Here is a 26,676-nt window from a genome sequence, read left to right as displayed (position 1 = left end):
ACCTTAAAGTAGGAGGCGCTAGGGGGCGCACAGCGGAATGGCTGCCTGACATGCAGCTCCGCCGGGCGATCACACACAATGTGATCCATTGACACTGAAAACCCACCAACCCACATAACGCGACTACCAACATGTGTGGGAAGGTATGGAACAGAACCTGACCCGGACCGATACGGTGCCCACTCCCACCGTGCAGAACTATAACGAGTTAATCGCGGAGGAACAGGACTGCCTGACAAGATGGCCGCCGGAAAACGACATAACCTGTGTTTACAGTGCGGAGTTGGCAGCGGACTGCCAGAATAGCCCAGCAACTTTAGCCCGGAGGTGAGCACATACTGCCCAGTTCAGTGTGACTAATTTGTGCTGCTCCTGTCCTCGGAAACACCGGCGGAGTTGATCGTATCTCCGGCCGGGTGCCTGACAATATGGCGGTGCCGCTTGCAGGAATGGCGGGCTCTTCGAAATAACGCCAGCGGGCTAGTACTGAGCTTTCCGAGCTACCAGGCCAGCGGATTACGGAGGAGGAGTACAGGGCGCCCTGACATGTGACTTGTGAGCCTGGGGAAGACACAACACCGGCGTCCTGTTCCCGCCCGAACTTACAACTTGGGAAGAGGATTCCCACTGTGCTGAGAGCCAGCAGGAGCGGGAAAACACACAAACGGAAGTTTATTGGGCTAGTGGCAATGCAGGCCCCCCCCCGGATGCGGCCGCGGCCCTCCGAACTGCGTTGGGCTGCTATTGGACTACCGCTGACCGCATAACGCACACAACCCTTACATACTGGCGAAAAACAACTGGTAGTGACCATATCGGATGCGATTTTGACTCCATTTGCGACTGCAAGCTACCACTGCCGAGGAACCACGGCGACAACGGTCAGAGTAACAAGGGCGTCTGGACCCGCGCTGAGGAAAATACAGTCACCGGCCACCACCATGGGGAAGCCGGATAAGCAGCAATCGAAACTGTCCTTCGACAACAGGAGAGCGACGAAACCTGCAGAAGATATGGCGGAGACCGGGGGATCTTCAGAATCGCCGCCAACCACTAACATGGAGAAGATACTATTGGCTATTCAATCAAATTTGCAAGATATCAATGGCAAGTTGGACAATTTGACGTGCAGGATGGATGGCATGGCGGCTCGACAAGAGAAGCATGGTGAACGGCTGGATGAAGCGGAAACTAGAATCTCGGCTGTTGAGGATGAGGCGCGGACGTCCACCACAAAATGCGCTGGAATGGAACGGATTCTGGAGGTGATAAAAGCGAAGGAGGAGGATTTGGAAGCGCGCTCAAGGCGCAACAACGTGCGAATCGTAGGCCTGCCGGAATCGACCAACACAGGTCGTATGGAACACTACGTAGAGGGTCTGTGTAAGGATATCTTTGGGACGGAGGCCCTGTCGCAGATCTTCATTGTGGAAAGAGCCCATAGGTCACTGGGCCCCAAACCACCGCCCGGTGCTACACCCAGGCCGATTGTGGCGCGAATCCTCAATTATCGGGACAGGGACGCGATCCTCCGGCTTGCAAGAGAGAAAGGCAAAATCACACACCAAGGCAACACTTTGGAGTTTTACCCTGATCACACGGTTGCTGTTCAGCAAGCACGTAAAGAATACACGACAGTGAAGGCTAAGCTGCGAGAGTTGAACATTGTGTATTCTATGTTATATCCTGCCCGTCTTCGAGTGGTGTGGAAGGAACAGGCGATTGTACTGGTGACACCCAAAGCGGCCCTTGACTTTGTTAAGAAAGCACAGCGGGAGGCGAGGTCTGAATCCCAAAACGATCAGAATAGAGACTCGGATTGATACGGCGGGAGGTGTACATCGAAGAACGGCGATGAGTGCTACTATTCAGATGGCTACAGTGAACTACTACATGACCATCCTCTACTGAACTGAGCGATGCGGTCCGCTGCGAATCCACTAGAGGTGAGATGTGGGCGTTTACATTTGACACTGGGCATTGGTCAGGTGGGGGGGGGCTGGGTTGTCAAGGACTAGAATGAACTCCTGCACTGAACTATAACTGATACCCATGACTGGACCTTGTTGCCACGCTTTCCCCTCTGGATACATGGGCCTGCAGACGCATCGAACTGTATATATTACTGCCGCTGTGAGCGATGGGTCGGGGCCTGTCATGTAAAATGTGCTTGCAGAATCCTCTGAGATGGAGTGGTGTAGCGGAGGGTGTGGCACCCCACCGAACACTACGATACATTTCACGTTGCGGGGTATAGACTAACAGAGGTGTGATAAACTCTGCACGCTGTTGTTCACCTATCTGGGTGCCTTGAAAGTTGCTGTGTGCGGGACGGATTGTACAATGGCTGTTCGAGACCTAGTCCCTATCATATGCATCAGCCCGCCGGAGGATGCGGCTGCATATCTCCTATACCTGCGCCACCATTTGCACACATACGAAGGATGGTAGGGGGAAAGTGGGATGCCCCCAATCCCTCAGAACTCGAATGGGATAGCTTAAAAGGTCGCAGAACATTGGACGTCACGGTCCATCTCACATTGAGAGTAGTGGACTAATGGAGGTGACATTGTCCACACAAACTGATGGGAGCCGAACTGAGTGTAGCTGGGCAATCACTAAGTGCGGGGAGAACGGAACACTGCTGTGGGTGGGCCTGGCCCCTTTCCTACACGTCTGCTCATTGCGGGATGAGGCTACATATCCTCTAGGCAACTTCACTGCCTGCACCCAGTGGAAGGATGGTAATGGGTGGGTGGATTTGGGGATCAATGGTCACATACATTGTGATTCTGTTTGATTCTAGTAAATGTCGCCTGCACCTGTACATCGGGTGGAGTGTTGCGCCACTAGCGGACCTCCAAAAGGGTACAACCCTACACGAGTTTTGCTATGAGCACCAAGTTGTTGGTTAAATGGTTGAGGGAGTTGTGCTCTGTAAGGGTGAGGCTTCGGCAGGTTGGGGTTGCTGGAGTGGGAGGGTCTTGGGGGGGGGGATGTTTAACTGTTTACAAAGACCGGAAACATTGCAAATCTATGCATTATACGTAACTACCTTATTGGGGTTGGTGAGTGCCTATGGAGAGCATGGTACTGGACGGGGTCGGGATCAGGCCGGATTGCTTGCGGGCGTAGGAGTGAATGGTATAGTATCGAATGGGTACACCAGGTTCTAGAAATGTAAGCAGGAACGGGCTGAACGTCCTTACATGGAATATACGGGGGTTCTCCCGCCCACAGAAAATCAGGCAAGTATTTGCCAGTCTCACCAGATGGAATATTGACATTGCATTCCTGCAAGAATCGCACCTGGCACCGCAAACTCACGCTACACTAGGATCGAGATGGGCGGGATCGTCTTACAGAGCCTCATACTCATCTTATTCCCGGGGGGTGCTAATATGGGTCAAGAAAGGGGTACACTTCGAAGAGAGACATGTGACACAAGACCAAGCTGGCAGATATATACTAGTGTCGGGCAAACTAAGGGGGCAAAATATAACACTACTCAACATATATGGCCCGAATATTGATGCACCGGACTTTTATCGTGAAGTTTGGGGACACTTGCAGAACCACACTGGCACACACATTTTATGCGGGGGGACTGGAACATGACGCTGCGGGACGGACTGGACCGATCCCCCCAGTCAGTGGAACAACACAAGCAGGCAAGGCTTATGGTGGGTCACATTATGAGCGATCTAGCATTAGCAGATATCTGGAGACTACACCACACTAACGATCCTGGCGCCACTCACGTCACCGCATCACACAATAGTTGGTCCAGACTGGACTACTGGCTGGGCTCCAAGGATATTGCACTATGGGCACGTAAGGTACAGGTGCTGCCGCGCACATTGTCGGATCACAACCCAGGTCTATTGCAGCTGGACATTCCACACTACACACCCCCCCCCCTTCCAATGGCGATTTAACTCACAGGCCCTCACGGACCCTATATATGTCGACACCCTGACGAAGGCAATCAAGGACTACTTCGCTAATAACTCTCAAACTACTGACGACCCTTGTCTTCTCTGGGAAGCCTTTAAGGCCACGATAAGGGGCGTCTGCATTAGCACTACCATAGGGGTACTCAAAGATATCAGAAGCCAGATACGCCGTTGCGAAAGTCTGATGAGGGACCTGGAATTACAATATGAAAACACACAGGACATATCGTTACTTCCTAAGTTGCGCGACTTACACACAGAACATGCTGATTTCGTGACGTCGGAAACCAAGTATCTAGATCGCAAACATGCAGCCAGGGCCTTTGGAGAAGGGGGCAGGCCAGGGCGAGTATTGGCACGGAAAATATGTGAAGGGAGGGGGCACCCAGCGATACTCCGGATCAAGTCAGAAGAGGGTGTAGCTCAAACGCATTCTGCAGACATAGTCAAATGTTTTGTAAATTCTTACAGCACACTATATCAATCTCAACCAATGGCCACTACTGAAGAAACATATGAATACATTCATGATGTAGCGATTGGCTGGCTGTCAGATGCCCATAGGGAATATCTGGCTCGGCCCATTACGGTCGAGGAAGTAACTGAGGTGATAGCCTCGCTCCCAAATGGTAAGGCACCGGGCCCGGACGGGTACACATCCGAATTTTACAAGAAATTTGCGGATATCATTGCCCCATATTTGGTAGACATGTATGGCACCTCCTTTGAAGGATCACTGCTCCCCCCCACTCTACGGGAAGCCATGATCATTGCACTCCTCAAACCAGCCAAAGATCCGGAAAACTGCGACTCCTACAGACCCCTATCCCTAATAAACGTGGATTCGAAAATACTTGCAAAGTTGCTGGCTGTCAGATTGTCCCCTCTGATGACACGCCTAGTGCTCCCGGACCAAGCGGGGTTTGTTCCCACAAGATCCACCTCGCATAACACAAGGTCCTTGTTTGCTTTGGCGCACTATTTAAAACCCTCGGTTAAAGCTGTAGCTGTCATGCTTGATGCCGCCAAAGCGTTCGATTCAATCGAATGGCGTTATATGTTGACCGTCCTTATAGGATGGGTTTTCCTAAAAGATTTGTCCAGTGGATTTCTTTGCTGTACACCAAACCGTGTGCAAGGGTCCGGATCAACGGGTACGTTTCAGCCCCATTTGACATTGGGCGGGGAACGAGACAGGGATGCCCCCTGTCTACCCTGCTTTTTGCACTAGCGTTAGAGCCATTGGCGTGCATAGTGCGTCAAAATTACAAGGAATCGGCGCTGCAATTTGTGTCTAGACCACTGCACATATCGCTTTACGCTGACGACATGTTGCTCTATGTACGCGATCCGGAAATTCATCTGAACCCGCTCCTCAGGGAGTACATCCGATTTGGGGGCCACTCGGGGCTGGCGATAAATTGGTCGAAGTCCTCACTCATACCCCTCACCGATTCCACCACTCCCTTTGCAATAGACTACCCACTAGCGTGGCAGCAGGAACCGGTTCGCTACCTAGGAGTCATGTTCCACAGGGACCCAGACGAAGTAATGCGCGCGAATTATGGAGTAGTACTCACCAAACTGGACGATAAGGTCCGTCGTTGGATACATTTGCCATTATCAATAGCTGATCGAATAGCGATCGTCAAAATGAACATCTTGCCCAAGTTGTTATATCTTTTTAACAACATACCCATCACGCCTACACGGGAGGTCTTTCGACGCATAAAATCCCTGGTGTTAACCTTGATCTGGGCGGGAAAACAGGCGCGCATTGAACTACAGACACTAACGCTCCCGATAGCAAAAGGCGGTTTCGGGGTGCCTGATTTTCTCCTGTATTACCTATGTGCCCAGGCACAGTACGCAGCGTACTGGTACCATGAGGTCCCCTACATCACACACGTGGCCATTGAAGAGGGAGATGCCCATCCGGTACCCCTATCAGCGATATTGTCACACAAGAGACCGCCGCTCCACTCAAAGGACATCAACACCGTAGACACCACAATCAAGGCATGGAATACGATAGGGCGACTGGCTCACAAAACCCCGTTATATGCACCGAACATGCCACTACAGAACCATCAGGCCTTATCAGTCACTAGCGAGAAGGTGGGGATGTCGCTACTGTCTAGAGCTGGGATCGACAAAATGGGCGACGTATATCAGGGAGGCACATTTATAGAACTTGATAACTTGGACTATATTCAGAATCAAACTCCTATGTTCCGCTTCACATATTACAGATTGACTAGGGCATTAAAAGAACATTACCCTTCATTCCCTGAAGAGCCGGAAACTCTAGCACCACTGCAACTGCTGATCGCCACGAGCGATCTGTCTCACTTGGTATCTAGGCTTTACACTGCTGCACAATCCGAAATAGCAGGCCACACACTTAAAGCTAAGGAAAGATGGGATGCACTACTAGATATTCCACTAACAGAGGTAGAATGGTACAGTTCATGCGCACTGACACAGATACTAACACCAAACGGGAACCTGAGAATTATTCATTTCAAGTTAATTCACCAAAGCTATTACACACCGGTGAAAATGCGCAGATATGGGCTTCAAGAGGACGACAAATGTAAGCGCTGCAACAGGGATGGGGCAGACTTTGTACATCTGGCATGGAAGTGTGAGAGAGTTGCGAATTACTGGGAGGAGGTCACTGCCGCGCTCTCGGTCATGTTGGAAGATGAGGTACACTGCACGCCACAGATCTGTCTGCTCGGTATTGTACCCCAATTCAGAGCGCTGAAACGTAAATTCTGTGCTATCGCACTACTATTAGCCAAAAGACAGGTGGCGCAATGCTGGCACAGCCGTAGAGTGCCGACTACAAAAATGTGGCTGCATAACATGTCGACTTGTAGGGATAAACTTCAAACATATGAGGAAGACTTGCCTGCGAAATCAAGGCCTAAGGATGTATGGTGCTTTTTATCGGACTACCTGTCTTCACTACAGGAAAATGGGGAGGATTAGTTGTTGTACGTGTGACACTGGAATGTAAGAACTGCTGTGAGAGTTACGACGCCTGAAGGCTGCCTGGGGAAATTCCGAAACATTGTTTTGCTCACTGTATAGGATGTGTATGAGAGCAATGAGTGGTCTTAAGTTGGGGAAGTTGAAGTTTGGTTGATAAAATTATAAAATGTAAGACTCATGTCGATTGTACAATGCGAGCCCTGATCGGAACATACAAAACGGTTCTAACTGACGGTCACATATTGATTTTATGCCTAACTACGATTGTACTAAACGAACATGGTAAAGTGGCGAGCCGGCCTCAGGGTTGTAGGCTCATGCTGTGTATTCTATTTTATGTTAATAAAGGTCTTACACAAAAAAAAAAAAAACAACCTTACAGTAATGAAAGATAGAGGAAAAAACTATAAGGTTCGAAGTCTATGCCATGACATTTTCCTGCAGCTTTGTGATGCCAGTTTATAGTTCAATATACTATATTAGAAGGATTTTATCCTATGAACTACAAGTAACAAAAGGATCCTTTTAACAAAAGAAGTAACTCACTAAGCTATTTACATAAAATACAAAAATGTGATCTGCATGTTACACTTTGTGCTTTGCAGCGGGTACATTAACCTTCTACTACTTCATTTAGGATGAGTCAAACCTCTGACTAGACAAATCCCTGTTCTCTCCATTAAGTGCATTGACAACCAGAGTTATCATGCGTATTTAATATCATGCAAAGAGATGACTGAAGGGATGAAACTGCTGACACATCCACGACATTGAGGAGTCTGCCAGAGTCTCTATAGGTGAGCCCATGCCTACGTCTAGCCTGGCACAGGAAGGAGTGGCAACAAAAGTGATTTTGCAGGCGCTGTTGACAATGGTTGTATTGGTATCACTTCAGGAGGGCCAGTCCTAGTACTGGTAGCAGCTGGTGCTTTAGGCAGCCAGGGCCCACGGAGGCTGGTGCTTATCTGTTGCACACAGTTTGCTTTTTTCAGCTGCCTTTAGTGACAAAGACCAGGAAGGAAGAATGAAAGATATCGTTGTTGTTACCAGTCTCAACTGTATCTTACATCTCCAGATTGAGCACCGACAAAAGTACAAAACAGAGTGAAAGGAGCAGCCTGGCACAGCTTCCTTGGAGTCACCCGTAACATCATGGATCCGTGTTCCAGGGAAGACAGGGAGATTCAGAATATGGATATGAAAGGGACGTTGGAGATCTCCTACCTCACAAAGCAAAAGGTTGTTATTCACCCATACTCTTCAGGTTGTAATTAAAGAGCCAGACTGTAGTGCTACAGTCTTCTGCATGAGAATTTGGGGTTGAAACGGGCGTAGCTATTCACACAGTTTGTTGTGGGAGGCTGGCTGAAGGGGTGGACTCCGCAGTTACAGATGCCTCCCCATGGATGTACTTCTTTCTATGTATTCTTTGCACTGAAGACTATGGTATCTACTGGCATTGTGGAAGAACCTAGACTCTTCTGTGTTTTCTTGCTCTGAAGGTCGTTGCTCCTTGATTTGGGGCAATTCCATTTTTAACCACGTTCTTCCCTGAATGATAATGGCACTCAGAGGAAGTAGTCGTATGGAAGGAATAAGCCCTTCTTGGTTTTAACTGCTGGTTGCACTCCTAGGTACATACCCCCTTCATTTGCAACACTAAGAGTCACAATGCAGGTATCCATAAGAGGAGCCAGGCTCTTCTTCATCACATAACCTCCCCACACTCTCAAACCACTACGCTTACAGAGAATTGTTGTAGCTACGGGTTGCGCCAACTGGTGGCTGGACCTACCCACACAGCAGGGCACACCCTGGATGCCATTTTCACCAATAACAATCACCTAAAGATCACGTCAATTACCCAGGTTCCATGGTCTGACCATACGGTCATCAATTTCAGTCTGAGTCTAGCACTGACGAATATTAGGCGGAAAGATCTATCTCTACCTAATAAAACGCGCCCATGGAAGAATCTCGAAGCCACCCTACTCTCGAATTCACTTGCTAGGGATTTTCCTTCCTTTGCAAGTTGCGACAGCAATAGTGGAGCTCTTAAATACCACACGTGGCTTACCCGCTATAGACGAGCTAGCCCCAGTAGAAACAAAAAACCCAGGATACGTTCAGCCACCGCACAATGGTATACTCAGGAGGCCAAATTGATTAAGCAAAAATGCCGGCGCTATGAAAGACTATGGCGGGCCGATTACAGTCCACATACCAGAAAGGAATACACAGCAGTCCTACAAGAATATAAGCTTAAGATTGAATAAGCTAAGGCGACTTTCTACTCAAATAAAATTCTTGAATCCTCAAACTCCCCAAAAGAACGGTTCAAGACGGTCACTTATCTAGCCAAAAGCCCCAGGGATGTTATATTTACGGCCGATCAGGACTTTGTGGAGAACTTAGCCCAATTCTTCCAGCAAAAAGTCCAGGCGGTTTATGACGATCTCCGCTTGTCATCCGGAAACCGGGAAACCGGCCATACAACCGACCAGACATCTGTCATCTCTGAACTCTCCCAATTCTCACCGCTAAACAACACGCAGGTCACCACCCTGCTTCTACACACCAAATCTGGATCTCCAATGGATCCCTGCCCCTCGTACATATTACATGCGGTCCCGGAAACAATTAGTCTGGCTCTTACCCCGCTTCTCAACATTGTCTTAAGTTCGGGACTTTTCCCCAGTAGCTGGAGGAAAGCATGCATCAGACCCATCCTCAAAAAGGATTCATTGGTCCCGATGGAACCCAAACATTATCGGCCAATTTCCTGCTTGCCCCTTCCAGCTAAAATGCTTGAGAGTACCATGAATCAGGAGCTCACAAAACACTTAGATAATAATCACCTATTTGACCCCACACAACACGGCTTCAGGGCCAATCACTCCACCGAATCCGCGCTGATCATAGCCACTGAAGAAATCCGTAGGACCATGGATGATGGGGGAAGGGCCACATTGATCCTACTGGACTTAACGGCGGCGTTTGACACCGTCAACCATATGGTCCTAGTGAACAGGTTGCGGATGCTGGGCATCACTAACACTGCCCTAGCTCTGCTTGAGTCTTTTCTAAATGCCCATACACACCAGATCCACTGGGGTGTCCTCCAATCGGATGAGTTCCATCTCCCATGCGGTGTCCCTCAGGGATCAGCCCTTTCACCCACTCTTTTTAATCTTTATGTGACTCCCCTTGCTGCATTGATAAAATCTCATGGCCTGCACCTGGTATCATACGCCGATGATACACAACTGGCTGTCTCACTCACACAGTCGGTGGAAGCCACTGCAGCCAGTTTCAGGAACTGTCTGTCAGAGGTAATGAATTGGATGAATGTTCATTCCTTAAAACTCAACACCGAGAAGACCGAGGTGATTAAGTTCGGTCAAAAACCATCCATATGGAGCCATCTATGGTGGCCCCTGGCAAACAAGGATAGAAATCTAGGTTTCATATTCGATAAAGACCTCTCCTGCACAGCTCACATCAGCCAGGTCACTTCAGCCTGTTTTTTCACACTGAAAATCCTCAGGAAAATTCTGCCTTACCTACCTTTTTTCCTCAGGAAAACTGTGGTGGGAGCGCTGGTCATCTCCAAGGTAGACTATTGTAACGCCCTGTACATAGGAGCCGGCGAAACACTGCTCGCCAGGCTCCAGTCAATCCAGAATACAGCGGCCAGAGTCCTGCTGGACCTCCCCAAAAGACATCCTACCTCGAAAGCTATATGGGAACTTCATTGGCTCCCGATCAGGTGCAGAATCCAATTCAAGGCCATATGCTTGGTTCATAAATCTCTGTACGGAAACTCCTCCAAGCAGCTTTCCGGCCTTCTTCCCCCTTATGTGCCGGCGCCCGCACTCAGATCCAGCTCCCTGGACTTAATTCAGATTCCCAAAATAAAAAGAGCCCGCTGGGGCAGCAGATCCTTTTCCTACCAAGCCCCTAAGCAATGGAACAGTCTGCCCAACACACTGCGCTCAGAAAAGAACTTAGCCAGTTTCAGAAGGGTCTTGAAGACCTGGCTCTTTCTGCTCCCGTAACCTCCCTTTGCTTCACTTGTGTCCTATAGCGCCAAGACGCCTCGGCATAAGTGCACTTTATAAATGGTCCAGTCAGTCAGTCACTCTAAAGTCACAAAAGTGAATGCCTGGTTGCCTGACATGCATCCACAGAGGGAAACGTCCAGAACAACGCAGCCAGAGCCATGCGTCCTGGAACACCGCAAGCGTAACCACGTTTGCCCAAACAATAAATCTGCCTTACTCACACATATGCGTGGGTAAGGCGGGTGCACTCTAGTGTTCAGGAAGGGCGGGGATTTAGGAACAAGGGTCGAAACAGGAAGCTCCGGACGCGGACAGGTAAGTTGGGGTTAGGGTTGTTTTAAAGGCTGGGTTTGGTGGGAGTTTTTTTAGGAAGGGGCGGTTTTATAGGACAGGGTGGGGGAGATCAGGGTAGTTTTTTAATTAGGGGCAGGGTTTTTAGGCCTGGGGCAGTGGAAGTGAAAGGGGCAGTTTTCAGGGCTGGTTTTGGGCCTCAAGGCGGGAGGACAGGCAGGTAGGGGGTTCATAATTTAGGGCTTAGGGCATGGGGGGGTCGGAGTGGTGGCGAAGTTAACAACGCATATGCCTCACCATTCATGCCTTTACAATGAAATTGCGTGGTAAAGGAATGTGTGGTTAAGACGCATTCAAGGTCCTGGCTGCATCACAGAGGCATGCGTGGTTTAGCCATGCGTGCCTCTATCATAAAACTGTTTTCTGCTCATAGGGCATGTGCAGTTACTCAAGTGGTCACGGAAAACTTTGTATTGTACAGTTTTTAGAAGCATTTCGCCGTCGTGCCAATAACTGACAGAGCACCCAATTCCTGGAAACAGAAGACACCATGAATGAGTGAAATTGAATGAGTGATAGTTGTGCTGGAAAGAAACAAAGGTAAAGATCAATATCTCGTTAAGCTCCAAGGATAAGGTCCTGGTCACCCACCCCGAACCAAACAATGTGATCAGGAGGCCAACCACAATTGTAAAACAGAAGAACAAGGGGTATATCCTGAGCTAAAGATCAATATCATAGTCCATCAGCTAAATCCAATAAATCCATTAGTCTTCATTTCATCTTCATTTATTATCCAGTCTTCACCAAGAGAACATACATTAGCCGCTGCCAACACGTGTTTCATCTTGGTCTAGTGACCAAAAAGACTTCTTCAGGGCTATGGCTAGAAAACGATAGTCTAGAGAAACGCACGGTGTGCCTTCATAAGTCTTCGGCATACATCAATGTAATTATTCACATATAAATCCGGAGTTCCGAAAGGAGTTCAATGTTCATAAATAAAGAGCCGGTTTCCAGTAACCCGGTATTTTTATCGATTTCAAAGCTTGCCTTGGTGTATGAGAGCGTCCCGTAATGGCGTTCAAATTAGATAGCGTCCTCCGAGTACGGAGAAAAGCCGCTTCCGATCTGGCGAAGTAGGTATGCCGAAGACTTATGAAGGCACACCGTGTGTTTCTCTAGACTATTGTTTTCTAGCCATAGCCCTGAAGAAGTCTTTTTGGTCACCAGACCAAGACGAAACACGTGTTGGCAGCGGGTAATGTATGTTCTCTTGGTGAAGACTGGATAATAAATGAAGATGAAATGAAGACTAATGGATTTATTGGATTTACCTGATGGACTATGATATTGATCTTTAGCTCAAGGTTATACCCCTTGTTCTTATGACATATGAGTATGTATGATAAAAAGCACTCCCAACCTTCCTGAACACGTTATCCAACTGCAGCAAACAGGCACCTGATTGGGAAACCACAGAAATATCCATGCAGGTGTGTTACACATTAAACACAGGTAATTCCTTAAGCCTTATTGACTATACAATGTAATTTTTACTATAAAGCTGTAAAACGAGGGAATGTGAATGCAGACTATTCACTCACCAAAGCTGTCCGCATGGAAGAGTGTCATGGCTTTGCTGACCGAGGTGAGCAGAAAGTTCCATCTCAGCTGAAAACTGGCAGCCAATTTCTTGAAATCATCTTTATTTTTACTTGGCTGTTCGAAAACAGTATTTTGAAAATAACACAATGCGAGCTGTAATTAAACGTTCAAATCTAAACAGTGGTAACTAAGATACATTGACTGAATAGCTTTAAAGATCAGAAGTACATGTATTCTAACAACAGTTTTACAGTGCTGCTAACATAAATAACACGATTTTCTCTATATGCAAACTTTGGGGTTGTAGTCTTAGTTTCCCAGGTTTTATTCACAATATTTCCCCATATTTTTACAGAACGCCTTACTTCTGAAAAAAGGAGGGAAAGTAGTTTATGTTACTTATTTTTTTTTAAATCTAGCTTCTGTCCTTTGACAGTGCCCCATAAATACATTGTAGGCGGCTAACTTAGAGAGGACCACCGAGAGACAGAAACACTCTCTGCTGTACCATTTGTTGTACCCATATGCCCCTTTACTCCACCCTGACCTCAACACTTTGGGCCTCATTTACAAGGAATTAACGCAGCACGGTACCGCAACCCATTTAGCTGTGCCGCACTGCAATATTTCCGAAGCACAGGGATGCGTCATATCTACAACAATATCACAGATCCCTTTGCTCTACCCTGTGCTGACTCACAATTTGCTGCCATGCTCCGACGCAGGCACCCTTACACCATAGTGCAAGGGTGTCTGTGTTGAGGGGAATGATTGTTTATGTGCAGGAAGGTGTTCCTTCCTGCACATAACCAATCAGTAGTGGCGTTTTTAAATTTCAATGTGTGCGGCTTCATGCAGCCCACATAAAAGTTAAAAACTCAATTTTTTCCAATGATTGTTTATGTGCAGGAAGGGACACCTTCCTGCACATAAACAATCACAAGAGGTGATTTCCTCATTTTATGTGCGCTGCAGAATGCAGCACGCATAGAAAGAAGAAAAAAACGAAGAGAAAGGAAACATTTCTACTCGTTGCGCCTCTCTACGCCTCCTCTGGGAGGCGTAGCATTCTGATGCATTTCCAGGTTTACGAGTTCTTGTAAATCTGGGAATGTGGCAGAAAGCATGGGTGTTGTGTGTGAACACCCACAGAAACACCCATGGCAGGCCCCTTTCACGCAAAGTGTTGTATGTAAAGGGGCCATATTTACAAGGACACGAAAAGCCACGCAGGTTGGCTTTAAGTGTCCCTGTAACTATGGGGAGGCAGGTTGTGCACCGGCGGCACAGGGGGCTTTAAAATAAGTCCCTTTGGGTTCATTTACAAGCCCATTGCGCCACCAGTGTGTACCTTTTTTTGACAGACAGCGTAATGGGCATGTCCATAGTTACAAGGCCAGGTAAAGTTACTCTGCATGACTTTTCATGGCCATGAAAATATGGGCCCCTTTTGGGCATTACTCTGCGTGAAGGGGGTGTTCCAATTGTCTTGCTGTGGGTGTTCCCACGCAACATCCATGGAACCTCACAGATTCCCTTACATCGTTTTGTAAAGCTGGGAATGCATCAGAATCCTACTCTTCCCCAGGGGAGGCGTAATGGTGGTGCAACAAGGAGAAATACTTTCATTTCTCCAATTTTTTTTCCTCTTTGTGTGCTGGATTCTGTAGCATGCATAGAAAGAGGAAAATGCAATCAATTATAGTTTTTGTGCAGGTGTCCGTTCCTGCACAAAAACAATAATCCCCACAACGCAGACACCCTTTCAACATGACCCAAGGTTGCCTGCACTGGCGCATGGCAGCCAACTGTACACCTGCGCAGGGGAAAGCACACGGATGTGTCGTATTGTTGTTAATACGACACATCCCTGTGCTTTTAAAACTACGCAGCTCGGTGCAGCAATATGGCTTGCGGCTCCGCGCTGCGTCATTTTGTAGTAAATGAGGCACTTTGTGTGGCAAGTAAGTGATCTAGCTAGTTAGTTAAAGAGACAAGTCATTGTGGAAAATATTGTGCAGGAAATATGCCAATTTTTCAAGAGAGAAGAACATGGGATTCACATGATATTTCTATTTTAGTTTTTTGCATGAAAACCTGCTCTGCACTACTCTGTGAAAGAATCTAGCCACTGGATAGGTACCCTAAAACCCACATAAATGCCAATTTTGCGATACGGATCACATCAAAATTTGAAGAATGAAGCTATGTTAGTGGCACCAACATGTTTGATTACAGAAATCAAAATACCTCTTGGTGCATCCTGCCACTTACAGCTGGATGGTTGTCTTTCAAAGCTGGGGCTTCCAGTTGTAAAGCGTTTAGTTCCACCAGAGAAGCAGCATGGTCTACGTACAAGGAGGTTTTAGTTTAATGAACAGAGTGAACTGCTGGGATGGGAATGGCTCAGTAATGAAGGCGATGCAACTGGGGATACCCTCATTCACACATGATTGGATGGTAGAGTTTCTAGAAAGTGGCCCACGCCTGGACTGGTAACCATGGCACATTCGCAGCGTGATACTATGCACTCGAGAGGTTTCGTTCCATGCTATTTAGTAAGCAACATTCTGGGTTGCTGCACACGTGCTGCAATTCAGTAATTGGGCTGTCTAAAAGGGAGGCTCGTAGTCCAAGTTTGACTCTATAAGGGTATTGCTGACAGCTGGCGGTCCTTTGCAGGAATTAATACAATGATGCAGAGTAGTCGTTAGAGGTGGAAGGGGCACATGGAGATTACTTTGCCAATCTGGCCAGAAAGGGTAATGACAGTGGACAGGGCGAAGCCTACATAGGCTGTTAGCTTTTAGACCGATAAACACATACTGGGGTATCCTGGATGGCAAAGCGGAGTTACCACTTCATCTGTCCCAATCAAGTCAGTCCCCAGCTAATAATTCAGATTATAAATGCTTCTAACACCCTACCTGGAATACAAAAGCCTGAAGAAGTGATGAAACACAGTTCAAGAACGCTCTGAGATCTGATGAGGTGCCAAGCAAGGAGATTAAACTGTTCAAACCTGTAATATGAAAATGGAGATATAATGCTGCAACCGTAAAATGACTGTCTTTCTGTGTAAGTAAGAAAGCAGAAGACTAGGCAGATTTAATGAATAGTGCCATGTCTAAAAGAATGCATTCTTTCTCACCTATTCTCTCATAAAGGTTGGAAATTAATCAGTCAACTTACTACAATGAAAGGGTTGATAGGGCATGCACAGTCCTTCCATAGGCACCTTGAAACCATTGCCATACACACACAAACTTGCACCCGTCTACTTTTGTTTTGCTGCCACTGTTCAACCAACTGATTTGGAGACTGCCATTTGGCATCAGCATATCCGCAAGGAGGTAGGGCAAAGGTAACCTGTGGTAGGCTACGCCTTAAAACTGATGGGTAGCTTGTGCTTCTCTTTTATAACCACCTTTCGCCATCCCCAAGTACAGACTGAAGTAAATAGGAGTTTCATTGGCATGTGGTTGAATAACTTAGCATGTGTGCAGAAAGCAGTGGAGGCAGCCCAGGCACCTGCTCTTCAGATGAAAACAAGTTACTTACCTGTAACTTTGGTTCCCCAGTATTGGTAACTTTCATAGATTCCCATGCTTTGTATCATTCCTCGTCGTCGGAATGGGAGCCTCGGTAAATAAAAAAAATAACAATCATAGAAACAAAAGAGAAAATAGGCCTAGGCCTCATGTCATTTTGTTGCATATCACCCTCTTTGTGTAAAAGAGCCCAAACTTTCCGCAAGGACCAATCAGAACAGCCTCACCCCTTGGAACCTTCCTGAGAGAGCTCAGAGCCTCAGATTTTCGTAGCCGTTGTGCAAACAGCCACCATCTCAGTAAAAAAAACAAAGGCCGAGCTTTCCCCGGGGAGGAGGGTGGGCGCATGGGAATCTATGAAAGTTACCAATACTGGGGAACCAAAGTTACAGGTAAGTAACTTGTTTTCTTACCCCAGTATTGGAACTTTCATAGATTCCCATGCTTTGTATCAGAATAGCTAGCAGTAAATCAAAAAAAGCACATTTTGTTAGATGGCCTCACATAACCATACGACAATTCTTATAGCATACTTTGCTAAATTGTAACCAAGAAATAAAACATTGCTGATGCCAAAAAATGTGCTTACCAGGATGGAGGGATTGTAGGGAAAGCTCACCTCTCATTGAAAAAGGTTCCTAAGGGCTGCTTGACCAACAGCAGCGTCGTCCCGTCCTGCAGACTCTAGGCAGTAGTGCTTTGTGAAGGTATGTGTACTGCTCCACGTTACCGCCATGCATATGTCCTTGATAGCGACTCCAGAGAAAAGAGCCACCGACGATGCAACAGATCTTGTGGAATGTGCACAGACTTTTCTGTCCAGGGGCTTGCCCGCCTCCTGATGGCAGAATTGAATCGCACTGGAAATCCAGCGTGAAATGCCACTCTTTGCTAAAGGAAACCCCTTCCGTGGTGCGCTGTAGGACACAAATAACTGCAATGACTTTCTAAAGGACCGTGTGCGTTCTAAGTAGAATTTCAAGCATCTTTGAACGTCCAAAGAATGTAATGTCCGTTCCGCCGGAGTAGAAGGCCACAGAAAAAATGACTTCAAGATCAAGGGTTCATTCAAATGGAATTCAGACGGCACCTTCGGGATAAATTTCGGATTGGTGCGGAGGATAAGCACATCCTTTTTAAATTGAAAGAAAGGATCCATTATTGAAAGAGCCTGGAACTCACTAACTCTTCTAGCTGATGTTAGCGCTAAGAGGAGGGCCAGTTTCCAAGACAGGAATTTCAAGTCCACCTTGTGAAACGGCTCAAACTGAGCTTTCATGAGTTGAGCCAACATTAGGTTGAGCTGCCAAATTGACGGAGGTGGGCGAACTGGAGGATACATCCGGAACAAGCCTTTCAAAAACTGTTTAACAATTCTAGAGGACCATAAGGACGGGCCTGAAGAAGTGCGCCGAAACCTCGATATCTCTGCAAGATGCACCCTTACAGAAGAATGTGCCAATCCAGATTTAGCCAATGATAGTATATATCGAAAAATTTGATGAGGCAGAGATTTGTAAGGATGGAGACCTTGTCTTTGACACCACAGGCAGAATCTCTTCCATTTTGCCTTGTATGTTTTATTAGTGCTTGGTGCTCGAGCCTGGGACAAAACCTCTCTACACTCCTTGGGGAGATTCAGATGACGGGAGCCACGCTGTCAAGTGTAGTGACTTCGGATCCGGATGGAACACCTGACCCTGATCCCTCGATAACAGGGACGGAATCTGTCACAAGCGAATTGGATGATCCTGGGAGAGTAGAAGGAGTTCTGTGTACCTGAACTGCCGGGGCCAAGCTGGTGCAATGAGAATCATCTTGCATGGCTCCGCCTTGATTTTCCTGAGTACCCGTGGTATGAGGGGAATTGGCTGAAAAGCGTAAAATCAATCAATCAAAGACATTTATAGAGCGCACTACTTACCTGTGGGGTCTCAAGGCGCTTGGGGGGGGGGGGGGGGGCGTTACTGCTCGAACAGCCAGGTCTTCAGCTTCTTCCTGAAGGAGAGGTGGTCTTGGGTCAGGCGCAGGTCGGTCGGGAGGGAGTTCCAGGTCTTGGCGGCCAGGTAGGAGAAGGATCTTCCTCCTGTCGTCGCTCTTCGGATGCGGGGGATGGCAGCGAGGGCGTGGCTGGCTGATCGGAGGTGGCGTTTGGGAGCGTAGAAGTTGATTCGGTTGTTGAGGTAGCTCGGGCCTTGGTCGTGAAGGGCTTTGTGTGCGTGGGTGAGGAGACGAAAGGTGATTCTTTTGTTGACGGGGAGCCAATGCAGGTCTCTCAGGTGTCCGGAGATGTGGCTGTTTCGTGGGATGTCGAGGATGAGTCTGGCTGAGGCGGTCTGGATCCGCTGGAGTCTCTTCTGGAGCTTGGCGGTGGTACCGGCGTAGAGGGCGTTGCCGTAGTCCAGTCGGCTGGTGACGAGGGCCTGGGTGACGGTCTTCCTGGTCTCGGTGGGGATCCACCAGAAGATCTTCCGTAGCATGCGTAGGATGTTGAAGCACGCCGAGGAGACGGCGTTGACTTGCCTGGTCATGGAGAGGGAGGAGTCCAGGATGAAGCCCAGGTTGCGTGCGTGGTCTGTCGGTTTGGGTCCGGTGCCCAGGGCGGGGGGCCACCAGGAGTCGTCCCAGGCGGAGGGCGAGGGGCCCAGGATGAGGACCTCCGTCTTGTCTGAGTTCAGTTTCAGGCGGCTGGTCGTCATCCACTCGGCTACATCTTTCATCCCTTCGTGCAGATTGGCTCTGGCGGCGGCGGGGTCGTTGGTCAGGGAGAGGATCAGCTGGGTGTCGTCGGCGTAGGAGATTATGTTGAGGTTGTGTTGGCGTGCGATGGCCGCGAGGGGGCTCGTGTAGATGTTGAATAGGGTGGGGCTCAGCGAGGTTTCTTGAGGGACGCCGCAGATGACTTTGGTGGCCTCTGACTTGTACGGTGGTAGGCGGACTCTCTGTGTCCTTCCGTCGAGGAAGGAGATGATCCAATCCAGTGCCTTCTCCTGGATTCCGACGTTGCTGAGGCGCTGTACTAGGGTGCGGTGGCAGACCGTGTTGAATGCCGCGGAGAGGTCTAGGAGGATGAGGGCCGCTGTGTCTCCGTTGTCCATCAGGGCTCTGATGTCGTCGGTGGCAGCGATGAGGGCGGTCTCGGTGCTGAGGTTGGCTCGGAAGCCCGACTGTGAGGGGTCGAGGGATCCATTTGTCTCGAGGAAGGCGGCCAGCTGCTTGTTGACGGTCTTCTCGATGACTTTGGCTGGAAACGGGAGGAGCGAGATGGGGCGGTAATTCTTGAGTTCGGTGGGGTCCGCTGTGGGTTTCTTGAGTAGAGCGCTGAGTTCGGCGTGCTTCCAGCTCTCAGGGAAGGTGGCGGTGTCGAAGGAGGTGTTGATGATGTCCCGCAGGTGGGGTGCGATGACAGCGTCGGCCATGTTGAAGACGTGGTGAGGGCAGGGGTCGGTCGGAGAAAGAATGCGCCGTACCAGGCAATCGAAAGTGCATTCCCCAAAGATTCCTGATGGTGAACTTTGCTTGCATAGAACCAACATTTGGCGTTCTCCGGAGACGCAGAGAGGTCTATGGTCGGTGTTTCCCAGACCGAGAACACTCCCTCCAGAATGGACTGGTTCAATTCCCATTCGTGATTCAGAGCATCCGCTGTGATATTGAGAGAACCTGCCAGGTGTTCGGCCTGCAGATTGATCTTGTGAAGAATCGCACAATCCCAGATTCTTTGAGCTTCCTGTGATCTCGTCCCCCCTTGTTTGTTGATGTAGTGCATGGCCATCGTATTGTCCGTCCGGACCAGCACTGTTTGATTCCGAACTCTGGGAAGGAAAGCCTGCAAAGCTAACCAAATGGCCGTCAGCTCCAAAAAGTTTATATGGCACTGGCGTTGCTCTGGACTCCAGTGTCCACCGACTTGTAGCTCTCGGAGCCCTTCTTCCCAGCCTTCCAAGGAGGCATCTGTGGTCATGATCATAGGAGATGGTGGAATCCTGAATGTCAGCCCTTCTGCGATGTTGTCTTTCACCAGCCACCACTCGCATGCCTTTCTCATTTCTGGCGTTACCAACACCTTGTCGTTGAAAGAGCCCTCTGCTTGGCACCATTGTTTGTCTAGCTCCTCCTGCAGAGGACGCATTCTCAGCCTGCAATGTGGTATTAATGGTATGCAAGATGACATCGACCCGAGCAGGGACTTGTAGAGTCTTACTGAAAGGCATTTCTTTTTCAGCACCTGGCGCGCCGAGATGATCAATTTCTGCTGACGTTCGTCTGACGGACGAGCTGTGCATTGTTTCGTGTCTAAAATGGCCCCAAGGAATCTTGTGAACCTGGAGGGTTGCAGAACTGACTTGTTCTTGCTGAGCTGAAGGCCCAGGTGACAGAACAATTGGATGCAAGTTGAAACGGCTTGGGACGTTTCCTTGAAAGCTGGAGCTTTGACTAGCCAGTCGTCCAAGTAGGGGAAAACTTCCAGGGATTGTTTTCTGAGAAAAGCCGCCACTGGTGCTAACACCTTTGTGAATATCCGTGGTGCAGACCGAAGGCCAAACGGAAGCACCTTGAATTGGAAATGGCTCTTGCCTACTGTGAAGCGCAAATATTGTCCGTGAGCTGGGTGTATCGGTACGTGGAAGTACGCATCTTCTAAATCCAGAGACGCCAAATAGTCGCCTGGGTTAAGTAGACGAAGAATATCTTGAAGAGTAACCATCCTGAAAGACAGTTTGATGTGATAGGTGTTGAGCTCTCGTAGGTCTAATATGGGGCGCCAAGTGTCTGCTGTTTTCCGAGCCAGGAAGAACCTGGAATTGAAACCTTTGCCCCTCTGAGAGAGAGGTACCGGCTCTATTGCCCCCTTGATGAATAGCTGGTGGGCTTCGAGATGTAACAGTCCCAGATGTTTCGTGTGGTTGGCGCCTGGAACTCTTGTTGGAGGAAGATCTTGGAATTCCAACGTATGGCCACTCTGAACAATATTCAGGACCCACCGGTCCGATGTTATACTCTTCCAGCTGTCCAGACAAAAAGATATCCTGCCCCCCACTGATGTGACTGGAAGGGGAGGAACAGTAGACAGAGCCAGGAGGCCGCTATTGCCTCTTGGCATTGTCGCGTCCCTGGCGGTTCTGATGCCCTCTCTGAGATTGGCGAGAGAAAGATGCCGATTGGCCCTGGCGTTGGTTCGAATATTGAGTCTTATAAGACTGCGAAGACTGCGATGAATACCTCTGCTGGTTGTTGCCTCTATAAGAAGAGAAACCTCTGCCTCGTGCTCCTTTAAATGGGACCTTTCGATAGTTCAACGATCCCAAGGACTTAGCCGTGTCAGTGTCCTTTTTTATACTTTGCAGGGCGTCATCAACATGTTTACCGAAAAGCATCTCACCGTCAAATGGGAGGTCCAGGATCTTGTTTTGGACCTCCTGACGAAACCAGGTGGCTCGCAACCAGCCCTGACGGCGCAACACCGCCGACCCTGCCAAGGCACGGAAAGCCGTAGAAGCTATATCCATAGCACAATCAATTACTTCGGAGGATGATTTTTCTCCCTCCATCAGAACTCTCCTGGCCTCTTCCTTTGTTGAGTCCGGCAGTTGTTCCACAAATGGCTCAAAGTCACACCACATCTGGCGATCGTATCTGCCTAGAATGGCTAAAGCATTTGCTGCTCGAACAAGCAGACTGGCAATGGAAGAAAACCTCTTCCCCACGTTATCCAAGCGCCTACCATCCTTGTCCGGAGGCGTAGTCAGAGGCGTCAATGGGTTTTTGGATTTGCTTTGTGCGGCCTGCGAGATCACAGAATCAGGCTTAGGCTGTCCAAGAAGACACGCAGGACTACCATCCGGAGCCCTATATTTCTTCTCCAGCCGGGGAAGTACAGGGATGACAGTGGCCGAATTCTGCATGATCTTGATCCCTTCATCCCACACGTGTTCAATTATGGGAATGGATCTGACAGATTTTCTGTATTGCTCTTTGAAATCATACAGGAAACAGTCAGACTGCTCCATTGTAATTGGCATTCCGATCCTCTACGATGCTCTTGCCACGAGGTTATGGAACTCCCCAATATCTGCTGGCGGAGAAAGGACGTGTCCCGTCCAGTGACGTCCGGATCTTGCAATCCACTGTCACCGGGATCCAAGTCTGGGTCCTGCAATGGATCAGTCAAAGGATCTGCATGTACTTCATCATCAGAAGATGTATCCTGCAGAAGGTTATTGGTTGGCTCAGGGTCGGTTGTCCATGATAGGATCGCTGGTATGACCACTGGTGGTGTCTGAGGTACCACCTGTGTAGGAGGTAGCATGACAACTGGCTGCGTCTGTGGCAGCACCGGAGTTGGAGGTCGTTCAGGCTGCACTGTAGGTTGTGATGGAAACCTGGTTCTGTAGTCCTGCAGCATCATTTGTAGATCAGAGACTAGAGAGGCCGGCATGGCCACCATGTGCTGTCCCAAACCTGGAGGACGTTGCTCCTGAGGAACATAGTGATGCACCTGTTGTTCATATGCATGCTCATAGTATTCTTCTGTGTCAGTCTCTTGCAATTTTACATTCAAGTCTGAGGGACTGTAGGCATCCCCATAATGGCCTCCATCTTCCTCCTCCTCATCCGACTCGTCATCCAGAAGCATTGATGGTGGAAGAGGCGTTACACGTCTAGGAGACGTAATTTCTGGTGTAATTTTCAGCTTCTGTATTGGAAACTGCATTTTTTGACCCGTCGATGGCCTCGTCGACGGCATCGTCATCGAAGGTGCCACCGTCATCGACGGAATCGTCGATGGAATCGTCGACGGCACACTGGACCTCATCGACAGAGTCTTTATTGTCGTTGACGGCATTATCGTCAGCGGTTTCGTAGTCGAGCTCGTCGTCATCACCATCAGTGTCGTTGTCCAAGTCATCGTCGACGTAGTCTTCGTCGTCGATGAGGCCGTCGACAGCACCTTCCCTGACACCATCATCGATGACGAGGAAGTAGTCATTGTCGACGAACAACCAGGTACCTTAAACACCGACGGAGTCGTCGACGTCGACCCCGCCATCGTCGACGGTCCAGTCGACGGAGTCAATGAAATAGTTGAAGCTTTAAGAGAAGTAATCGTCGTCGACGGACGCTGTTTTCTCTCAGGCATGGTCCCTGGATTGACTGCAGAGTGCTTTTCAACAGTTTTTTCCTTTTTAGACGGAGGAGAAGTGATAGAAACCTCCTTTTTGTCCTTTGTGGCCGTCTCCAAACCAGCAGCCTGTCCCAGCCTCTCCTTTTCACTTCGGTGAGGAGATTTAATGGGACTAGCCCTCTCAGACCTGTCAGAGATCTTATGAGGGGCATTCATAGGGGGCTCGGCTGAAGTAGAGGGAGAAGACCTACCCCTCTTCTTGGATCTCCTGGAGGAAGACATAGATGTAGAATCTTCCTCATCCGATGAGAGCACCTCCTTCCGAGTCTTCATCTTCTGCAGCCAGGTCAATAGCCGGCCCTCCCTGTCTCGCAATGTTTTTGTAGAGAAGGTTCTACAAATGTTGCAGTCTGTGGCCTTGTGATCCGGGTATAAGCAATAAATACAGCTCTCATGCTTATCTTCTACAAAAAGCCTCTTTTTCCCACAAGATGCACAGGACCCGAATAAAGCCTTATTTTCCTTGTCAGACATAGTTTAATTGTAGATGAAAAGTTGAAGAAATAAGTTGAATGGAATGGAAAACTGAGCAGAGCTCAGTGGAGACTCCCTAGCACAATGTGCGGTAGAAAAATCTGGGGCTCTGAGCTCTCTCAGGAAGGTTCCATGGGGTGAGGCTGTTCTGATTGGTCCTTGCGGAAAGTTTGGGCCCTTTTACACAAAGAGGGTGAAATGCTACAAAATGAGATGAGGCCTAGGCCTATTTTCTCTTTTGTTTCTATGATTATGTTATTTTTTTTATTTACTGAGGCTCCCATTCCGACGACGGGGAATGATACAAAGCATGGGAATCTATGAAAGTTCCAATACTGGGGTAACTGTTATAGCACAATGCTTTGTGGATAAAATCTATGAATAAATGTTCTATTGGAATATCAGGACCAAAGCTAGGAAATGGTACTCAAACGTATAGTCCCATCTGAGGCCTACATTAATCCACCTCAGTGGGTGGGGCAGGTTTATCTTCACAGCACCCTGTTACTTGGATGCAAGATTTCTTCAAACATCCGCTTTTAGTGAACCCTTAGATGCCTATGAGGAAAAAAGGGAATAAGAATGTGAAGCCGCTTGCTCCTGCATCCCCTTGTTCTGTGGACTCTATCACTAGAACCATCCCCAAGACGTAGCTCAGGTACCTGAAGTTCAGGAGTCCCTTTTCCACCTGCGACTCCTGGTTCCAGCCTATAACGTGCCAGGAGACAGAGATGCTCCTTGAAAGTATTCACTTGGGTATTGGGAGCCTTGCAGGAAATTATACAATGTAACATTTCTCACTGAAAGGAACTCCACTTGATGCAAGTACAGAAGCAGTAGTTAGAGCGACACAGAATTAGCATGGCCACCATAGGGCAAACCTGTTAAGATGAACAGAAGTCCAACAGAGATGTAGGTTTAAGTTTATTTATTAAAGTAAGTCACGTGTAATATCACCACATCAGGGGCAGAGCAGTCTGACACCAGCTCAGCCCTGGCCATTATGAGCTCTGCCATCTGACTGGTAGAATGAAGTGCAAACCAGCATTCTTCATGAAATCACAGACACCATGGACACAAACAGTACACACTAGGTACACAGAATACAAGAACAAGTAGACCTCCAACGCAACCACACACACTCAAAACAAACCACAGAGCGAAGTATAGACTACACACATCCGCCATGACTTAAGCATAATATGGGAAATAAACACCAGACACACACAAACACAACAGCAACACAATGTAGCACAAATAAGCGTCCCCAGCCTTTCTACGACTTACACACAGTATGAAGTGAGGCATGTGAACCACAGCCTGCACAAACCAGTGATGCACATGAACGATAGGGTGCCCGCGAGTTACTTACAAATATGGTGCAATGCATACGAACCTCAGTCTGCCCATGACTTAAATGCACCCAGTATAGGACAAGCATTACTAATAGCCTGCCCATGACTTGCACACAATAAAGGCATGACATGCGATCCATAGCCTGCCAACAACATATGTACCAACAAAGAATATGGCATGCTACTACACAGTCTGCCCATATCTATGACATAGTTCGATATTAAAAATACAACACAAACAATCAGTCTATCAAAAATCAAAGAAGCACACGCAAAGACATGACCCAAAACTGGATATATGGCGTGAAGTCACAAATGAATATTGAGTGACCTAAATTATTATAAGGAATGTGCTAAATGTGAAAAATTACATGCAATGAAAATCTATTTTGCGTGAAAATTATCCTTGCATCCATTTTGGACGCATTTCAAGCTAAAATAATAGCACAGAAACACATGTCAAGAACAACAGATGAGGATTATGAATCCGAAACCGGTCCCAGGATGCTTGTTTCCGGTCCAGGGAAGACATGGCTTGGCAGTTCGGGCTGGACTGTTCCCATGAGGTACAGGGTCAGACTGATTTGCATATGGCCATGTCTGAACTGGGGTGGCTGAGTGAGCTAAAGAATGGTGATGGATTAAACCCAGATCAGTTGACTGGGGGTGAGTGTTTGATTTGCTCAAACGCTCCGTCCATCATCCCCTTTTGGATCGCTTTGTTCGCCCTAAGTTGGCAGGGTATGCTCAGACGTGAGTCCCTTGCTCACTTGGCCACTGGATTCAAGATAGCCTGGCTGATGAGGATTATGAATCCGAAACCGGTCCCAGGATGCTTGTTTCCGGTCCAGGGAAGACATGGCTTGGCAGTTCGGGCTGGACTGTTCCCATGAGGCACAGGGTCAGACTGATTTGCATATGGCCATGTCTGAACTGGGGTGGCTGAGTGAGCTAAAGAATGGTGATGGATTAAACCCAGATCAGTTGACTGGGGGTGAGTGTTTGATTTGCTCAAACGCTCCGTCCATCATCCCCTTTTGTATCGCTTCGTTCGCCCTAAGTTGGCAGGGTATGCTCAGACGTGAGTCTCTTGCTCACTTGGCCACTGGATTCAAGATAGCCTGGCTGATGAGGATTATGAATCCGAAACCGGTCCCAGGATGCTTGTTTCCGGTCCAGGGAAGACATGGC

The 26,676-nt window shown here is 48.4% G+C and overlaps 1 protein-coding gene across 1 annotated transcript in view; it reads right to left on the bottom strand.

Annotated features, from left to right (window-relative positions):
* RFX8 (regulatory factor X8) overlaps nucleotides 1–26,676 on the bottom strand; it is a 954,619-nt gene that overhangs the window by 311,242 nt on the left and 616,701 nt on the right. Inside the window, exons 12-13 of the mRNA XM_086933389.1 lie at nucleotides 15,847–15,941; nucleotides 12,919–13,033 (exon numbers count right to left, since the gene is read on the bottom strand). Coding sequence (XP_086789515.1) covers nucleotides 12,919–13,033; nucleotides 15,847–15,941 — 210 coding nt within the window. The remainder of the gene's footprint in view (nucleotides 1–12,918; nucleotides 13,034–15,846; nucleotides 15,942–26,676) is intronic.

The sequence above is a fragment of the Lissotriton vulgaris genome, chromosome 8 (assembly GCF_964263255.1).
Source record: "Lissotriton vulgaris chromosome 8, aLisVul1.2, whole genome shotgun sequence".
In the NCBI taxonomy this organism is placed as follows: Eukaryota; Metazoa; Chordata; class Amphibia; order Caudata; family Salamandridae; genus Lissotriton; species Lissotriton vulgaris.
Note: the sequence above shows the minus strand (reverse complement) of the source record. Positions and strands in the feature narration are given on the sequence as shown.